The sequence below is a fragment of the Microtus oregoni genome, unplaced genomic scaffold (assembly GCF_018167655.1).
Source record: "Microtus oregoni isolate MIOR12 unplaced genomic scaffold, Mior012 000004F_ref0000308, whole genome shotgun sequence".
Classification (NCBI taxonomy): domain Eukaryota; kingdom Metazoa; phylum Chordata; class Mammalia; order Rodentia; family Cricetidae; genus Microtus; species Microtus oregoni.
The window spans coordinates 41631149-41651900 of NW_024543063.1; the positions used below are offsets into that span (position 1 = coordinate 41631149).

Genomic DNA, 20752 nt, shown 5'->3' on the forward strand with positions numbered 1-20752 from the left:
TGAGAAAAATCGATTATGAACTCTTATGTTTATTAGTATAGGATTTTAAACAGCGTTTTACTTAAGTTTTTCCCAATCTGCCTCCACCCCCAACACTTATTTAAACTGTTCTGTTTTACCTTTTTTTCTTGCCTCATTACTGGAGACTGATTCAGAGCCTCTTTTACATGCTAGGTAAATATACCACCACTGAGTTACAGCTCCAGCCCTGTCCTCTCCTCCCATCTCCTCTCTTTCCCTCCCCTCCTGTACCTTCCCCTCTCTTCTCTTTGTCTCCCCTCCTATACCTTCTCTCCTCTTCTTTTTCTGTGATGCTGGGTCAAAGCCAGGGTCTCATGCGTGCTAGACATTGGCTTCATCTCTTGCTGCCATTGCTTGTTCTGGCGTGAGCTGTAGTACATTGTGTGTGTGGCTGGGTGGGCAGGAAGCCATCCGATGAGAATCAGACAGGAAATATAGGTCATAACAGGGCAGTGGGCTGCCTTTCCTTAGAGAGACAAGTGTTTGAGCAACAGTAGCATGGTATGTCTGCATGATATTCTGGTCACATTTCATAAAGCTCTTTTGGCATACATTATAAAGAGAGGTGACCTATCCCTATCTAACATGTATTTTGTTTTGTTTTTCTTGAGATCGGTTCTCATGTAAATGAAACTGTCCTCAAACTTGTTATGGAGCTGAGGATGACTTGAGCTGATCCTTGTGCTTTAATCTGGGTTAAAGTTAATTCCTTTATGTAATATATGGGGCTATTCTTTTTCTTTTTTTCTTTTTTTTTTTTTTTTTTTTTGCGTATTTTTCAAGACAGGGTTTCTCTGTAGCTTTGAAGCCTGTCCTAGAACTAGCTCTTGTAGACCAGACTGGCCTCGAACTCACAGAGATCCGCCTGCCTCTGCCTCTTGAGTGCTGGGATTAAGGCATGTGCCACCACTGCCCAGCAGGGCTATTTCTTATATGTATTATTTGATAGCAATAACAAGCCAGCTGTCACAGGGATGGGATTACACTTGGTTTACATATTGGTTTGTTTTCTTTCTCCCTCTCTCTCTCTGTCTATCTAGTACTGGAGATAGAACCCTTGGCCTTGCACATGCTAGGCAAGCTTCTAACACTGTCCTATATCCCTAGCACGCACGCATTCCCTGCCCCCCACATTTATTTGTTTTTATTGTGTATGTGTGTTTGTAGGTGTATATGTGCATACAGATCACAAGAGCATGTGTGCAGATCAGCAGACAACTCACGGGAGTTGGTATGCTTTTTCCATCTTTGGGTCCCAGGGATTGAACTCTATTGTCAGACTTATGTGGCAAGCGCTCTACCTGCTGGGCCTTTTTGACGGTCCTTTCGCTGTCCTTTTGACATGTTCCCACCATTTGTTTTTGTTTATATGTAGTCTTGGGCCAGGCGTGGTAGCACATGCCTGTAATTGCAGCACTACGGGAGCAGAGGTAGGAAGGTCACTTCAAGTTTGAGGCCAGCTTGGTCTACATAGTAAGTTCTAGGCTAGCCAGGACTATATGATGAGAGTTTAGCTCAAAAAACCAAAACAAACAAAACAAAACAAGAAAAACCTCACACCAAAATCTAGAATCAGTAAAATTTACCCTGTAAGGAAGATGGTTTATTTAAAATCAGAAAAGGCAGAGCCGGAGAGGTGGCTCGGGTTAGGAGCTGTTCTTCCAGACAACCTGGGTTCATTTCTTAGCACCTGCATGGTGATGGCCATTTGTAACTGCAATTCCAGGGGCTCTGTCACTCTTTTCTGGACTCCATGGACACTGTGTGCACGTGGTGCACAGACATAGATGCAGACAAAACACCCGTGTATATAATGTCAGATATATTTATATCTATATATACAGCCATATGTATATACTAAGATAAAGTAAAAAATATCTTCAAAAATTCAAAAACAAAAATCAGAAAAGAGGCTTGGTATGGAGTTCAGTTGGTAGAGTTTACCTAACACACCTGGGTTCAATTCCCAACACCTCGTAAAATGGCCTGGTGACATACCTTGACTTCATAACAAGTTCTCTGTCTCAATAAATGAGTAGGTAAATAAATACCAGGAAAGAAATGGCATTGGTTCAGTAACCCCTATTCCATTCCCATGCTGAGGACTGAATCTGGGGTTTTGTACATAATTAGGCAAGCATTCTGGCTGCGTTTTACCTTGTAGTTTAGGCTAGCCTTGAACTCACTGCGTAGCCTGTGTTGGCTGGAGTTTGTATTGTCCTTTTGACTTATCTTCCCAAGTGCTGGGATGACAGTGTGTACCACCATGTTCAACCCTAGGGATTTTTAAACCATGCTCCTGGGACCAGTGCATCGTATAAAAATGTAAATTCTCAGGTCAGGCAACCCGCAGAATCAGAAACTGGGGGTGACATCCGATAGTCCTGGTTTGAAGATGGGTTTGACCCTAAGCTCCAGTCTGAGAACCATTCAAGCTAACTAACTGTGAAAGTAACGTCAGATACTGACCTTTCCAGCACCATGTGCAGCAGGTTTGTTCTCAGTGAGTTTGTTTTGGGGCAGACCCCTAGCTGTGGTGATCCTTTGTAGGTCATACTGTTCTTAGTGTTTTTGTCAGACGGAGAGTCGGTGTCATTGGACATGTTCTCCTCAGTGGTCTTAAGAACTTTCTTTGCTCTTCAACTTTCTTTTTAATTTTTTTTTTAAGACAGGGTTTCTCACTGTAGCCCTGGCTGTCCTGGAACTTGCTTTGTAGGCCAAGTTGGCCTTTAACTTAGAGATCTGCCTTCCTCTGCCTCCCAAGTGCTGGGATCAAAGGCTTGCACCACCACTGCTTAGCAGACCAGCTCCTTTTTTTTGAAACAGGGTTTCTCTGTACCTTTGAGCCTGTCCTCTCTCTGTAGACCAGGCTAGCCTTGGATTTTTTGCGTTATAGGCCAGGCAGGGCTTGAACTTTTGACTCCCAAGCAGCAAAGAGTAAAGCCTATGTTGTGATGCTGGGTTTTGATAACAGATAGTTTTAAATAATAAATAGTCTTAAGAAATAGCTAGTGTGGTGGTTCACACCTCTACTTCCAGAACTTGGAAAGCTGAGATAGGTGGGACTCTGTGAGTTTGAGGTCAGACTGGTTTAAATAGCGAGTTTCAGGTCAGTGAGGGCTACATAGTGAAACCATCTTGGACAAAATGTAAAAAAATATTCCTGTGTGTGTGTGTGTTTCTGTGCACGTGCATTCAGGCACAGGCATATGGGTGTAAGCATGCCAGTGTGCACATGGGGTCGGATGACAACCTTAGGTGTCTGTCCTCACCTTCCACCTTGTGTGAAATAGGGTTTGGTATTTTGCTGCATATCCCAGGTCATCAGGCCCACAAGTTTCCAGGGATCCCCTCTCCCCATAGGAGTGCTGAGGTTGCTACTGTTTATGCTCCGTGGCTGGCTTTTGTGGGTTCGGGGGATTTGAACTTAGGTCACTTGAGTGGCAAATACTTTGATTCACTGAGCTGTCTAACCCAACTCTCTGATAGAGTTTCCGTGTGTGCATATGTGCATGCACACACAATCGCATGCACACATAATTTGTGCACACAGAAAGCAAGTATCTCTCACCTGTATTAAACACCACGAATTCACACTGAATGAACTCTCTGATTCCAGCTAAACCTCACAGCTTTCTCTAACATTCCTCCTCTCCATAAATGAAGCTTGGTTCTCAGCATCGTCTGTATGTTTATTCATTCCCTTGCGTCTATTTGAGACTCGCCACACTCATCCTGCCGTGAGTGTGAAGTGAGCTTTCCAAAGCTCCCGCCCCTGCCCACTTCTGTGTAGCTCTTTTCTTTCAGAAAGCAAACAGTTCCCTGTTTATTTAAACATCTTATAAGCAGAAGTTTGTCACTTGGCTTTACCTCCAGAGAACAGACTAGCCAGTCAGGAGCCCAGCCTCCGCCCAGGCTCCCAAGGATGGAGGCTTCGGTGGGTGGGCCACGGTGCCTGACAGACAGTGCATGCATTTATTATAAAATAAATAGAGTGCTGTTTTCCCCGCTTTCAACTTAAAGGGAAATTAAACTCCTGAAACTTGAAGGCTGATTCAGAGAGAGAAGCAGGGAAAATGGTGAAAGGCTGCTGTTCAATTACAGTTTACATTGAAATCTGTAAAACCATTCAGTCTTATCTGACAAGTAGGCAGGCAAGGGAGGGGAGGGAAAGGGGGTGCGTGAGGTGCTGTGTGCTGGGGGAGATAGTCCACAGGACACGCTCTGTGCCATGGTGCCTTGAGCAGGCCTGTGAAAGAGGCCACTGAAGCCGTCCTGCTCCGCTGCTTATGCTCGTAACCCTGGTAAGCCACTGCGATCATGTTTTCCAGCTCATGGCCGGTTCACTAGACTCAGAGACTCTTTGTCTTGCTTGTGGGATTGAGTATTCTTAATACTCCTCATGTTCATAAAAGCATTATAAAATTTATGTTGTATGTGGATTTTGCTAAGACTAAAAATGGGGCCTAGAATGATGGATCAGTGGTTAAGGAAGTTTACTGTTCAGAGAACCCAGGTTCAGTTCTCAGCACCCACATGGCAGTTCAAAACCATCTGTAACTCCAGTTCCTGGGGATCACATGCCCTTTTCTGTCCTCCCCAGGTTCCAGGCATCTGTGCAGTGCACATTATACAATGCAAGGAAAGCATTCATACATGTAAAATGGGAAAAAAGGCAGAAGTGAAAAAATTAAAAGTTAAAAAATAATACGGGCTTTTAAATTAAAAGTATTAGTTGGTCGGTGATGGTGCACACCTTTAATCCCAGCACTTGGGAGGCAGAGGCAGGCAGATCTCTGAATTTGAGACCAGCCTGGTCTACAAAATGAGTTCCGGGACAGTTAGGGCTGTTACACAGAGAAATCCTGTCTTGAAAACGAACAAACCAAACAAAAATGTGTTTATCCTCTGATTATTTCATGTGTGTGAATGCTTAATATGTGTTAGACGTTGCTTTGAATTCTCTGTTTATATTATCTAGAAACTGTAGATGTAGGTAGATCCATACTTAGTTACTCTTCAATTTAAGAGGTAATGCCTGGATAAACCCTCTCAGGCTACAATTCCCTAAGCTGAAGTTGAATTTAATGCCCCAGACTCACTGAGCATCATAGCACAGAAGCACAGCCAACAGCTTGCTGTTTGGGAGTTGTCATTCCCCTTCCCCACTCAGTGTCTGTAGAGAGGAGTAGACTCTACTGCCATCTCGCTGTCCAGACTCAAACTCTGGACTATGGTTTCATTATGCGCGCACTGAAGGCCAACAGAATACATCATAGCCCCTGGAGCTGGAGTTACAGGTGATTGTGAGCTGCCTGGATAGGTGCTGAGCCTCGAACTCAGGTCCTCCTCTAGACGAACAGCGTTTTTTAACAGTTAACCTATTTCTCCAGCATTCTGCTCCTGTAACCATCTCCCCACCCATCAATGGAACAAGATCAATTGAAATACTTTTAATAGGTTTGTTTGTTTTGTGTTTTGAGATACGGTCTCACTATATAGCCCTCTCTCGTCAGGAATTTCCTGTGTAAACCAGTTGCAGTGATTTTTCAGTTTCTGCCTCTTGAATGATGGAATTACTGTAGGTGTGGGTCACCGTGCCTAGTTTAGGACTTTTTATTTTTGTTTTGTTCTGTATGCATCAATCCACGGTTTAACCATGGCCTATGGATTTTGTTGTGGTTCTTAAATTCTTCCAAAAATATCTTTGTACTCCTATCCATTTTGGGGGGGGGGGCAGGGGATGTGTGATAAATCTCTAGGCGTGTGATTGCTGGGTCAAAGGTCTGGTGTGGTTTGTGTCTTTTGTTGCCAGCTACTAAGGTCTGCTGTCAAGTCTGGTTAATTCATATGTTCACCGTGGGTGTGCACATTTGTCTTTCTTCATGTGACTTAAGTGACTTTGGGTATTGTCAGTTTTTTAACATTAGCTAGTCTGGTAGGCAAAAGTGATTTTATTTTTTGGTGTGTGTTAGGGCCTCGTGTGGCCCAAGTTGACTTAAAAGCAGCTATGTACCTTCATAGAGCTTCAATTCCTGATCCTCTTACCTCCATCTCCCAAGTGCTGGGGTATGTTCAACCCTTCTTTTTTTCCTTTTTTTTTTTTAATGTGTATTGTGCTGGGCTGGCACCCAGGACCTTGAACTGCACCCCAGCCCTGTCTTTTCCTCTTAGCAGCCTCCGGTTAGATCCCTGTCACCATAGTTCTGCTGCAGTTGTTTGTGCGACATTGCTAAACCCAGAGCCAGTTCTCAACCTCGACTCGCTTGTCTCACAAATGAGCACAGCTCACTGATTCCTCTGTGTAGCCGTCTGTGTTACTCGCTTTGGTAGACACGCTTTACCAGTTCTGCCTCTCTGCTGGCTCTGACTCAATCATTGGCTAGTTCTCCTTCCTGCCAGTCTTGAGACACTAAGGTGCTCCAAGCTGGCTTAGTCCTGTGTCCTCTTTTGCACCCGTCCTCTCATGAGATCATGTGGCCTCGTGGCTTTAAATTCCTCCTGAGCATCCATGCTTTGTCATCTGGGTCTTTCCTCACAACAGTACAAAGCAGTGTTTATTCCTAATCAACACCCTGAAATGTAAAAAACACTGTGCAGCTCAGCTGGAGAGTAACACACACTGGTTAACACTCAGGAGGCACCCCAAGGTTCAGTATCAACTGATCTACACAACGAGTTCCAAGCCAGACAAGGACTACCTTGTGAGACCTTAGTGTAAAAAACCAAAAACAAAAAATGAGGGACTGGAGAGATGATTTAGTGGTTAAGAATATAGGCTGCTTTCCCAGAGAACCCGGGTTCAATTCCTAGCCCCCATATGTTGGCTAACAACCATGTGTAACTTCAGTTCCAGGGTTTCCAACACCCTTGTCTGGCTTAGACAGATTCCAGGCATGCGTGTGTGCACTGACATACATGAAGCAAACACTCATCCACATAAAAATAATTAACTTGTGAAAAGCGCAACATAAAACAAAAAAAATGTACAACTCAGTGATTTTTTTTATTTATTTATTTTGAGATACGGTCTTACTTCACAGCCCTTGACTGACTGGAACTCACTTTGTAGACCAGGCTGGTCTTCAGCTCTGCCTCCCCCAATGTCAGATCCTTAGGGATATGCATTTTATGTTTTGTTCACTCTTGTTTGCTGTGACCACCCTGTGCTAACTACCCTCCACACACGCACATGCACACACACCCTCCTGAAGCAGAGAGCAGGGACCATCAGTGTACTCCTGCCCACTCTAGAGCTGTGGGCTGACTGAAGTCTCAACTCAAATGTAAGCCTTTGTTCCATCTCTCCCCTAGCCAGCCAGCATCGACATCAGCATCTACTCTTCTCTTGATTGGCACCAGATGCCAGGCTCTGGGGTCTAAACCCACTGTTAATGGTCTCTGAAAGCTCCCTGTGTGTTGCCTTCCATCCTCCTGCACCTCGGGAAGACCTGCCCAAGCCAGAACCTCAAGGAATTCTCAAAGAAGCCAAAAGCAGCTTTTTCCCTGTAGCATTTCACCCCCATCCTCTCAGCTCCCAGCCTGGTCTGTTTTGCGGCTTTGCTGTCAACCATGAGCTGTTGGAAAGAAAAGCCCTTTTAACCAAAACTCTTGAAAAGTAAACACAGCCCCACAAACGAATGTCTAAACAAACCTGCTCTCAGTGCCCCTAGCTGAGAGGCTGCTTTGTGGAGCCTCAGCTGAGCAGAGAGAAGAGCCTTCTGTTAAGCATCCTCGTCCCAGGCGGCAGGGAGCCTCAGTGCTGCCTTTGACTGCTGCTCAGTGTTCTGGGAGGCAGTGGGCTTTTCTACCTCTGCAATGGATGAGCTGAGTGCTAGTCAGGGTGGCTTCATCTTTTCTCTCTCTGCAGGGATAGGGTGGCCTTTGCATTATTGCCTGTAATAGGTGGTCAAGATGTTTTTTCCAGGCTGGGTGTGGGAGCCAGAGGAAGGAAGATAAATTTCAGACTATACTGGTCTACCTAGTGAGTTTCAAGCCAGTTGGAGCTATATAGTGAGAGCCTGTCTCAAACAAAAGGAAACACAAAGTTTTTTCCTTCATTTCTTTCTTAGGCTTAAGAAAGCCCTTGGCATTGGACCTGGATTTGTGTGAAGGAAGCTTACTTTTTCTTTGCAGGGTGTTTTCTTAGGCGCGTGAGGCTAACCCGGAGATGTAAGGGTGGGAAGTTTGTTGACTAGCATTCACACAACACCTTCCTTTGAGTGCTGAGCTAGACTGTAGAGCTGAAGCCATGAATGAGGCAGGATGCATTGCAGTTCTCCTGGTCTTAAGGGTCTAAACAAGAAGCTGAAGCTGGGCTGACTAATGGCACAAGCCTGTCCACGTGGGTAGATGTGAGAAAGAAGGCACAGGGTGTCCTGGCCTGCATCATAGACACACCTTAGCCTGGTATCCATATTGAAAGCATTATAACTGTTAGGATGGTGGCCTTGCATTGGTGACAAGAAAAAGACCATTGTTGGATATGAGCTGTTTCTTTATCTCTGATATACTTATTTTTACATGGCAGAAATATAGTCTTTCTATAAATTTCTTTCTTTAAATATTGATGTCTTGCTAGGTGGTAGTGTGACATACATTTAATTCCAGCACTTGGGAGGCAGAGGCAGGCGGATCTTTGAGTTTGAGGCCAGGTCTAGTGTACAGAGTTCCGGTACAGCCAGGACTATACAGAGAGACCCTGTCTTGAAAAACAAAAAAGCCAAACAAACATGAATATTGAGTTTTGTTTCCATGTTGTGTACACCCTTTATATTCATTAACCCAAAGCCTAACGGTGCGGCACAGTGTTTCAGGCTTTAAAATTGTAATTTCTAAAAACCCAGTTTTAATAGCAGAATTTTAACTGTAAAAGTAATTTTTTAGGAGGTCGCCTGCTTTTGCTATGCTGTGAATGTTTAAAAGGAGTCTTGTTCAATGCAAACCTGTCTCAGTCCTGTGTGTATAAACATGGCTTTGGCCCTGCTGGGCAGCTGGAGAGAGGGTGATGGCTGAGGTTCCCTGAGGGCATGGGGATGGATGATCTGTGAAAGCTGGCCCAGGCTGCTTGGAGATTAATGGTGTGAGGAGGACTTTCCCTCCTCCCGTGGGCAGAGGAGCCAGTGAGGCAGCTGCAGTAACTGGCCGATCAGCTCTTCTAAAGACCCCCGCTTCTTTCCCAGCCTATATTCATTCCTCCCGAATCTCCATCGTAATGTAAAGCATGCTGCGTTGACAGGTTGGCGGAGATGCAGACTGTGTTTTAAGGGATCCTCTGCATTGGGAAACTGGTGCCTGTTAGATGGATGGCTCTGATGACTGAGCAGTTCAGGATGGGGGATGGGGGATGAGGAGTTGGGAGTGGGGCTTCATGGATTTTAAGAACAGCCCCTCTTCCTTGCTTCAGAGACCATGGTTTCTGCTTTGTTAGGACTCCTTTCTGATTCCCCCATCCATTCTTTGTGATGACATCCAACTATTAAATGCTATTTCATCTCACTCAGTCCCCTGGAGCGATTACATGTTCACATGCTCATTTAGACCCCCTTTCTCTCCATGACTACCTTGTATAAGCAGGTGACCCACAGATTCCAGTTTCTAGCCTATGTCTCCACCCTGAGCCCCACTGCCTTACTTCTGAGGACTCAAGAGCTCTTGTGGGGCGGGGCGGTGGTGGTGCACGCCTTTAATCCCAGCACTCAGGAGGCTGAGGCAGGCGGATCTCTGTGAGTTTGAGGCCAGCCTGGTCTACAAGAGCTAGTTCCAGGACAGGAACCAAAGCTACAGAGAAACCTTGTCTCGACAAACCAAAAAAAAAAGCTCTTGTGGGTATGTCAGAACACTTCAACATGGCCACCACAGTGTCCAAATCTTACTTTATCGCCTCCTCTTGAGAAGTGGCCCTTTCTCAGTATTCTATATTCCAAGGTTTAGAGCCACTCTAAGTCAGTGAGAGACCAGGTATGGTCTTTGGGACCCTGTCCCCTCTTGATAATCTATTTCACAGTTCTCTTGGGATTTACCTTGACAGGCCTGCCCATTTTTCAATTTATTTTATTTTGTTATTATTTTATAAATTATGTGTGTATTTCTGTGTGTGAGTTTGTGCACATGGAGGAGGCCAGAAGAAGGGTCAGATCCCCTAGAGCCAGAGTTAGAGATCGTTGTGAGCTTCTTGGAGTGGGTACTGGGAATTGAACTTGGGTCCTTCTCTCTAGCCTCTTCTCACACTTCTTTTTCTTTCTGAAAAAGGATCACAGACTGGGCCCAAACTTACTAAGTAGCTGAGGATGGATGACCTTGAACTTCTGATCATTGTGCCTCTACCCAGGTGCTGGGATCACAGGTGTGCCCTGTCATGCCCAGGGAGGCCAACTCCTTTCCTCTTCATCTCTTTCTTAGCTGCATCCTTTCCTGGTCCCAAACATCATCATCTGTGGCCTCTCAGTCTGCCTCTGCCTTTACTTCCCTCCAGCTTGTTTCCTACACTGCAGACAGAATGAGATGGAAAACACAAAGCTGATCTTGTCTTGTAAAAAGTAAAAGTTATTAAGTGCACTGTGGCACTTGAGATAGTGGAAAATGAAAACCAAAGCCTATTAAAAGACCGGCACCAGGCTTTGCAGTGTTTGGCCCTGGCCAGCTAGCACTTGGCCTCATTTGGATCACATACCATTCTAGCCTCATTCACTTCTGCTAAGCTTTTAAAAAAAAATATTTATTTTTTATGTGCATAGGTGTTTTGCCTGTATGTATGCCTGTGTAAGGGTGTTGGGTCTTCTGGAACTTTAGTTCTGGAACTTTAGTTGTGAGTTGCTATGTGGGTGCTGGGAATTGAACCCGGGTCCTTTCTCTAGCCCCCTCTTCTAAGCTTCTTGAATGTGTTAAGCTCATTGTGCCCCAGTACCTTTGCACATAGAATGATTTTTCTCATAGCCAACCCCATGCCATCACCTGCTGTGCGAAACTTGAGGTCACCATTGAATTTGTCATATTGGACTTTTCTTGCTGTTTTCATAGACCAAGTAACAGGCTTCTCATGACACTACACAAGCAATACATGAAACTTTCTCACAGAGGCCACTTTACATTTCTTTGTTGTTTCTTCTCCTAGGGATGGGGGCTTCCAAGAGGCAGGGACTGTATCTGCTTTTTTCTCCAGCAGAAACAAGCTTCTAGCAGGTTCTGACAGACACCATGTGCCCAGTAACTGTTTCTTGGAATGAACAAGAAAGAGGAAAAGAACAAATTAAGAGGCTGCGGATGTAGCTCACTTAGTAGTGCTTGCCTAGCATGCACGAAGCCATGGTTCTGTCCCCAGGACTACATACAATTGGGCGTATTGGAGAACACATCAAAGGTTTAAGATCGTCTTCAACTACACTGTCAGCCCTAGGCCAATCTGCTCTACATAAAAACTTGTTTCAAAAAAATAAACAAACAAAAAACCCCCAAGAAAACAAAAGAAATATTTATACATTGGTTTTGTAAAATGAGTCTATTTTCTATAATAGAGTTCATGAAACCCTCTGTAGACTCAGTTGTATAACTGTTGTTAGTTATAGGAAGGCTGGACTCCAGCAACGGCCCATAAGAGGCTTCAAGGCCAAGGTAGAGTCTGTCCCAGGAGGCCACACCAAGGCTTGACTGTTGGAGGCCCAGGGAAGGTGGAGTGAAGCAGAACCAACCTTGTATTCTTCACAAGAATTCTAGTGTTTACAGCCTGACTCCAGTGAGGTGGGAATGTCTTCATTTGTTAGGTACTGGCTACAGTTGGAAGCTAGAGAAACCTCATAACACTAAGTCCAGGCAGCCCCTGGCTTCCCGTGCGGCAAAGGAGATGTGAAAGAGGGCTCTCTTTCAGTCTAGGGCGCTGCCAGCCTGTGTGTGACTGAGTTGCAGGGAGCTGGGAAAGACCATTGACTCTGCCCTTCTGGAATTTCCCCCGGTTCCGTTTCTCTGTACACAGCTTCTCACAGTTACATGTAGAATGAGCACCAGCCTGCTAATGAATGCTCTACTCATTTCCACTTTCCCTGCTGGACCTGTGGGATTTTGGGCAGAGGGAGGTAAGAAGAAGGTGGCGACCCCACCCAACAGTTCAGTTAAGGCTAAATCCAGCTCTTCATCCACCTTGAGACTCTCAGCACTCAAACACGTGGGCTACTCAAACTAGCCTGCTTTTGTGTCATCTCTCTTTTTTTCTTTTCAGATTTCTAGGTAAATTCATATGTTCGCATTCTGAGTTAGGATGAAAAAGAAAGCTTGTTCCTTTTGAAAGCTTTGTGTGTCCAGGTCTGGGCACATAACTTGTTGTTAGAGTGTCCTTAGCATCTTAGGCAGGAGGTCCTAGGTTCCATCCCCAACACTGGGGGAAAAACATATGTACATGCATGCATGTTTGTTTTTTAGACTTATTTATTTTACTATATATGTACGAACTACATGTATACTTGTGCACCACATGAATGCCTGGTGTCTGAGGAGTCCAGAAGAGGGAATCTATGTTGTAGATGGTTGTGAACCTGGGTTCTGCGAGAGCGATAAGTGCCCTAAACTGCTATGCCGTCTCTCCGGCACCATGCATGTGTTTGTCAGAGAAAAGGTTCTCTGCTACAAGTTTTTTCATACACTCTGTGAAAGTGGCCATGCCAGAGCTCTGGATTTTGTGATGAGGTCTCATTCTTGTGGCATGGCTTGACAGTCCCGCTTTATGTACCTTGCCTCTTGCTGGCATAAGGAAGCCAACTTCACACCCTGCATATCCATCAATACTTACTAGTATTATTCAGACAGCATGTCGGAAACCCAAGTCAGCCCCGGCCACGTCAGCCCTGGCCCTTTACAGTCAGGAATTGTTAGCCTACAGCCACTCCTGTCTTTGCAGTTAGAAGAACAAGAGTAAGAGAGCCCTCTCACTGCTTAAGTGGTGTACTCTGGACCTTTTGCAAACAGTGTCTGTATAAGGCTGTGTTCTTGGTCAGTGCTTTTTTGTTGATTTATAGATACTCTGTGTCTTAATATGCTGATCTAGGGGAAAATTAAAAAATAGTGAACAAAGTGAAGCACAGTGAAAAATATTAAAGTGTAAAGAATAGCCAAGGGCTGCTGAGATGGTCCGTGAGTAAACATGCTCACCATACAAGCCTGATGCTTTCAGCTTGAACCCTGGAACCCACATACAGGTAGAAGGAGAGAACTGACTCCATAGAGTTGTTCTTATATGACATGCTTGCCTCCCGATCCCTGGGGTTTTAAGTACTTGTAAGAGCATGTGTACACATGCACACATGCACACACAACATGCATGAGGGGATGGGGAGAAGAGCCAAGTCCCTTCTAAAATTAGTTGTTGTGAATTTCTTTCATTTTGGAAAGGTGGTCTGTTCAGACTTTGACTACAGGCACCTAGCTTCAGTTCTGCTCTGCCTTGGCCTCTTCTTGTTGGCAGCATAAGCAGGCTCCCGAGATCAGCCAGCTTATTTTCTGAGAATCCCAGTGGCTGTAACTGTTAATAAAAGTTATGTGTTTTCCCCCCTTAAAAAATTACAGGACTGGAGCAGTAGCTTAGTGGTTAAAAGCACTGGCTCCTGTTACAGAGGATCCAGGTTCAACTCCAAGTACCACATGGCAGCTCACAACCATCTCTAGTTCAGGAGATCTGATGCCCCACTGTTTCCTCTGTGGACACAAGGCACACACACACACACAATAAACACAACATTCATGTACATAAAATTAATAATAAAAAGAGTGCTTTCTTTTCTTCCAGAGGACCCTGGTTTAGTTCCCAGTACCCAGATTGGGCAGCTTACAAACTATCACTCTAGCTCCAGAGGATCTAATACCCTCTGCTGGGAGACATTCTTACATGTCATATGCCTCCCAACACATAATTAAAAATAAATAATTTAGCCGGGCGGTGGTGGCGCACGCCTTTAATCCCAGCACTTGGGAGGCAGAGGCAGGCGGATCTCTGTGAGTTCGTGGCCAGCCTGGTCTACAAAGGGAGTTCCAGGACAGGCTCCAAAGCTACAGAGAAACCCTGTCTCGAAAAAACCAAAATAAATAAATAAATAAATTTAGATTTATTTATTTATTTTATTTTTATTTTTTTGAGACAGGGTTTCTCTGTAGCTTTGGTGCCCATCCCGGAACTAGCTCTTGTAGACCAGGCTGGCCTCGAACTCCCAGAGAGAGGGAGAGGGAGAGGGAGAGGGAGAGAGAGAGAGAGAGAGAGAGAGAGAATATGTAGGCACGATTGCCATGGCGCGTGTGTAGAAGTCAAAGGACAACTTTCAGGAGTCAGTTCTTTTCCTCCACCATGTGGGTCAGGTCATTACTCACTGAGCCATGCATATGGTTTCTTGATTTTTTTTTCTTCTTAAAAAAATTACTTCCCATATATGGATGTTTTGCCTGTGTGTCTGTACATCTTTATGCTTGGTGCTGAAGGAGGCCAGAAGAGGGTATTGTGTCCCTTGGGACTAGAGTTACAGACAGTTGTGAGCTGCCATGTGGGTGCTGGAACTGGAATTCAGGTCTTCTACAGGTCTGAAACATTCTCTTAACTAATACTGAGCCATCTCTCCAGCTCCTCTTTTTTTATTTTATTTGTTTGTTTGAGAAAGTCTTACACTGTAGCCCAGGCCCCTGGAACTCACTGTGTAAACCATGCTGGTCTTGAACTCATCAGTTTCCTGAGTGCTGGTATTACAGAGTGAACTAGTGCTGTCTAGGTTTCTGAAAGAGGTAGAAAAACCTTGCTGGAAGAGAAAGGGCCTTTGTAGAGTCCTGAGTGTGGCTGTACGGAAACAGAGGGCCTGAGGTGAGGCGGCTCAGGCTCCTATTTAGAACTAAGATTCCAGTATATGTTTCCCAGCCACCAGGTCTTTCAGCCTCTATGTCTCCAGTCTGTCATTCAATTAACTAACGGTTTCTTTAGTCCCATTATACATTGTAAGGCTCCCGCTCAGTTTTTTTTTTAAGAAAATAATAGGTTGTTCTGTTCTCAGTGGTTTAATATTTTTAATAGCTTTGCCAATTAAAAAACGTTTCCAACTGTTTATTATGAAATTCACAAGTGTACAGAATGAAAGGGTAATGGGATAAACACCCAGTGCCCTCCACCTTGAGCCACACTTGGCATTTCCTCCTCTCTGCTTTATCTTCTTTGTATATGGACCATGCATGTGTGTGTTGTGTATTTGTGTGCGATGTGTCTGTACATGGTGTGTGTGGGTATGCTCACATGTGCATATGCGTGTGTGCGTGCATGAGTGCATGTGAGTGGAAGCCAGACGAATATGTCTGTGTTCTGATCCATCACTCTCTGCCTTACTCCTCTGAGACAGAGTTTCACTGAGTCTGGAGCAAGGGTAGCTGCCAACAAAGCCCAGTCCCCCCTGCCGTGCTGGGTGACAGGAGTGCAGCCACATGGAGCTCTAAGAAGGTTGTTTTTTACTGTTATTATTATTTTTATTTTATGTGCATGGATATTTTTCCTGGATGGTGTGTACCATGTAAGCGCCTGGTATCTGTGGAGGCCAGAAGAAGGTGTTGGAACCAGTGAAATTAGAGGTATAGATGGTTGTGAGCTGCCATGAGGGTGCTGAGAACTGAGCCCATGTCCTCTGCAAGAGCAGCAAGTCCTCTTAACCACTGAGCCATCTCTCCAAACCACATATCTGGCCTTTTTTAAAAAAATTTATTTATTTATTTATTTATTTATTTTATGTTTTTTGGTGCTGGCTGGGATCCAGTTCAAGTTCAGGTCCTCGTGCAGAAAATGCTCCTTTCTGCTGAGCTGTCTTCCAACTCCCTGTGTGTATTTATTTGGTCTGAATTATTTGAAGGTAAATTGAAGCTGTTATGACTTTATTCTGGAAAATTGCAGAATTCGTGCAGATGCTCTCACAGTCTGTCACACATCTCCCAAGTATTGTATTATAGGAGCTGGGCATGGTGGCTCCCATCTGTCTTTGGCTCCTGTCTATAATCCCTTCGTTCCCTTGTGATGATTGTATTTGTAAACTTTGCCACTGCAACCTAAAAAGTCATAGAGAAGCCAGGAAGTAGTAGGACACACCTTTAATCTCAGCACTGGGGAGGCAGAGGCAGGCGGATCAAGGCCAACCTAGTCTACAAGAACTAGTTCCAGGACAGCCAGGGCTGTTACACATAGAAACCTTGTCTCGTAGAAAAAGAAAAGTCCCAGAGAAAATCTAATGATCTAAGAAAGTTCATGGTAGGTAGGTAGATTAAGGGGAAGCTGTACATTTTAGCCTGTAGACAGGAAAGTCGAGATAGGTAAGTAAAAATGGCAGCCAAGGAACTTCCTTGGTGCCTCCTAAGTTTTCACAAGTGTCCTCTGCAGAATGTGCTTTGATTCCTCTGTTTTGCCAATGAGTGCTGAAGTAAGTAACTTGTGACTTGCAGAGTCACAGCTCTTTGGTAGCAGTATTGAGATTGAGTCCAGAGTACCTGACCACACCTGCCCGCTCAGCCCCCTTGCTGCTTGTTGGAGGGTATTCTCTGGCCTTTAAATCAATCACATAGAAAACAGCACTCCCTCAAAAACCCAACCCAACCCAAACCAAACCATGTATCATTCATAGTCTCTTTTCTTTTCTTTTCTTTTCTTTCTTTCTTTCTTTCTTTCTTTCTTTCTTTTGAGAAAGGGTTTCTCTGTGTAGTTCTGACTTTATTGGAACTTGCTCTATAGACCAGGTGGGCCTCAAACTCAGAAATCTGCCTGCTTTTGCCTCCCGGGTGCTGGAATTAGAGGTGTGTGCCACCATGCCTGGCTTATTTCCTAGTTTCAGTGGAAATAGATTTGGGAACAGCATGGTCGGGGATGCCTCAAGGCTCCCTGGGATTGCTCTGTCTTTTTGGTTAAGATATATATAAAATATTATATATAAATATATGCATATTATTGTATATATTTTTAAAACTTTAATATTTATTTTAAATTTATTTATTTTATATCTATGGGTATTTTCTTTGCATGTCTGTCTGCATACTAGAAAAGGGCATTAGATCCTATGGGACTACAGTTATAGATGGTTGTGAACCACCATGTGGATGCTGGGAATTAAAACCAGGGTCTCTGGAAGAGCGAACAACCAATGCTCTTTATCACTGAGCCATCGCCCCAGCCCCTGTAATTTTATTTTTAATGTATATTTTCATGTCCATGTGTATTTACCTATATATATATATGTGTGTACATATATGCATATGTATGTGTGTATGTATGTATGTTTACCACATGCATATAGTGTCTGCAGAGTCCATAAGAGGGAGTCACATCCCCTGAAACTGGAGTTACAGACGGTTATGAGCTACCATGTGGTTGCTGGGACCTGAACCCAGGTCCACTGCAAGAGCAGCCAGTGCTTCCAACCTCTGAGGCATCTCTCTAGTCCCATGTTGGTTTGTTTTTTCTTTAAAAATTTTGTGTGTATGTTTGTGTCTGTATGGGTATATGTTGCCCATAGAGTCCAGAAGTGGGTGTCAGACTCCCTGGAGCTGGAGCTAAAAGTGGTTGTGAGCTGACAGATGTGAGTGATAGGAATAGAAGTCAGGTTCTGTACATGAGTAGTACATGCTCTTAGCTGCTGAACCATCTCTCCAGTCCTTCTGTTACGTTCTTAAAGGAGCTGGGTCTGTCTTGGGTTGGAAGCTGCCTTTCATTTTTCTCCCCATTGGGGAGAGGACCGATCCCCAGAAAATATTCAGATTTACTTTAGTGCTCATGGAAACTCTTTATCCATAGACTATCTTGAGCTAGAGCAATGGTTCTCAGTCTGTGGGTCTCAATCCCTTTGGGGGTGAACAACTTTCTCACAAGGGTCGCCTAAGACCATTGGAAAATACAGATATTTATATTATCATTCCTAACAGTAGCAAAATTATAGCTATGGAGTAGCAACAAACATAATTTTATGGTTGGGAGTCACCACAGCATGAAGAACTATACTAAAGGGTCACAACATTAGGAGGGTTGAGAGCCACTGCTCTGGAGACAGGAATGATCGCTTATCACAGTGTAACCCCAGGTAACACAGGAGATGAAGTGCTGGGTTGGGTGCAGGGCAGCCGAGGAGGAAGAATCTAGCATGAGGCTATTTCTTCTAATACCTGTGGACATCTGCCTGCTGGTTCTCATTCTGTAACTACTGAACGACCTGGAGATGGAGCCTCCAGCTGCTGACTGGACCAAACTGAAGAGAGCTAAAGTGTTGGTTGTAGATGGATATTGCCTGATTGGAAGCTGTTGAGTGTGCCCTGACTCAGGGCAGGTAGGGCTGGGGTATTTGCAGGCCTGTTTCTTGTTTTGTCCTTCCTATGCGTTAGTAGGGGTATAGCTTGCCCCCAGGTTTTTTCTGTGCCCCATCAGTAGCCTTGCTCTCTGCATACTAGTTTGTAAGCAAGCACACAATATAAAGCAAGCACACAATACTATAAAGATGTCGTAGCTAATGTGGGAGGGATATAAAGGGTCTCGGGAAACAGTGTGGGTTTCCACCTGCTCAGCATGAAGTTCATTACCATTCAGCATGTTCTGCCCCACTCTTCCTCTCATGCCACAAGACACATTGGAAAGGGCGGGAAAGCTCTGCCAGGGAAGCCAGAGTAGGTGGAATGGAGGCCTCTAAAGTAAAGAATTCTAATTTGTGCATTTGACTTAGTCTGTCCATGTTGCATTTTGTATCAAACAGTGGAGAACACGCAACTGACCCTGAACCTGCAGACGGAGAACAAAGGCAGCGTTGTCTCAGGAGGAGAGCTGACAATTTCCCTGGATGGGCCGACTGTTGATCTGGGAAGCGTGCCTAATGGCAGTGCAGTGACAGACGGTGAGTGGTGCCCTGCGCCCAGGCTGTGCCAACACAGGGGTGGGTGGACAGAGACTCAGAGCTTGGTTAGAATACTATTTAGCAGCCCTGACTCAGAGCTAGCTCTATCTCTTCTTATTCTCCCAGATCAAAACATGACTTGATTTTCAAGGACCAAAATAAGTGTCATGTCTCTGTGTGTGATTGTTTGGATCGAAGGCAAAAAAAGCATCTTTTCATCCCATATGGCCTTGGAAATAAAACCTCTTCAGTAGATATGATTCTAGTTAAATCCTCTGGGGAGCTTGAATGTGTTCCTATAAGATGGTGTTAGTTGGGGAGGACTGTGTATTCTTGTGGAGACACATGCAGCCAAAAAGGCTTAAGAAGGGGATAGTGAGTGTCCATCCCCCGCCTCCTGCCCTGAGTGTGGAGTGCTGGTAGTTTGTTCCATTTGATCTAGTCTGAAATTAGTCACTTCTGGATCTAGCAGGAAATTATTTCATGGAATCTAAAGTCTGAAGTGGGTTGTTTCTCTCTCCTTTTTCTCATTAAATGTTTTGTTAGGTATGATGTAAGATGGAACTTCTCAGGCCGAGCACACTCTCTATAGTTTCAGGGTGAAGTGTGAATTCCCAATTCAAAGGCAGGGTTGGATCTCAGTGGTTGAGAAGAACTCTGCTCTGGGGCTGGAGAGATGGCTCCATGGGGTCGAGCATTGGCTGCTCCTGCTGAGGACCTGGATGTTCCCAGCACCCACATGGTAGCTCATAATCATCTACAACTCTAGTTCCATGGAATCTGATACTTTCTTCTGACCTCCACCACATCAGGCATACACATGGCACACAGACATACATGCAGTCAAAATAAATAAACAGACAGATAAATCTTACGCACCCCCTTGCAAAAAAAAAAAAAAAAGGGCTGAGCTTTGCTTGAGGTATTTTTGGTGTGTCTTTTTGTTTGTTTGTTTTGGGGCATCATTGTTTTGTGTACTTTAACATGGATAAGCATACATCTCTCATTGATTCAATTCAGTTGTATATAATTGAATACCTGGTATGTACTAGGTCTTAGGTGGTAGCCAAATGGCAGTGTGCAAAATTCACAACTCTCCTCGAAGTTTCTAATCTACTTGGCAGTGGGGAGGGAGAGTTAGGCATCAAGCGAGTAAGGACAGAAATAGCCACTTAAGTGTCACTGTGACAAGACCTCTGAGAGAGAGGGCGGGATGGTCTGAGATTCCTGTAATCGGAGGGGCCTCATCCAAACTGGAGAAGTGTTCTCAGGAAGTTGGAACCTGGACTGTGAGTTCAGGAGTGGAGAAGGGAACGGGTGGATCTGTGGTGAAAACAGAGGGGTTGGTGTGGCTGGATTCTGGGGAGCGGCAAGGAGGGTAGTAGAGTTTAGGATGGAGAGGTGGGTCTGCCTCAGAGTATGCCACCACAGAGACCATGATCAGGATGAACGTTGCCCTAAGAAACAGATGGTTGCTCAAGGGCATTGTATTTCCCTCCTCTCTGTCTTCACTGTGTCACTATGTGACCCTGGCTATCGTGAAACTGCTTGTTGTAGACCAGACTAGCCTTGAATTCATAGAGATCCACCATCCTCTGCTTCCCACTGCTGGGATTAAATGTGTGTGCCACCATGCCTGGCTTCTGCTGGCTTTGTTCATTTGTCTGAAACAAGGTCTCATTATGTAGCCCTAGAACTCACTATGTAGACCAGACTGGCCTTGAACTCACAGAGATCTGCCTGTCCATCTGACTTCTTAAAAAACATTTTGTTAGCCGGGCAGTGGTGGCGCACGCCTTTAATCCCAGCACTTGGGAGGCAGAGGCAGGCGGATCTCTGTGAGTTCGAGACCAGCCTGGTCTACAAGA

At 44.7% G+C, this 20752-nt stretch overlaps 1 protein-coding gene across 4 annotated transcripts in view; it reads left to right on the plus strand.

Annotated features, from left to right (window-relative positions):
• Positions 1–20752, plus strand: part of Wwp2 (WW domain containing E3 ubiquitin protein ligase 2) — a 118305-nt gene that overhangs the window by 22273 nt on the left and 75280 nt on the right. For all 4 annotated transcript variants that reach the window (XM_041650062.1, XM_041650064.1, XM_041650063.1 and 1 more), the window contains one exon: positions 18747–18884. In XM_041650062.1, the coding sequence (XP_041505996.1) occupies positions 18747–18884 (138 nt within the window). The remainder of the gene's footprint in view (positions 1–18746; positions 18885–20752) is intronic.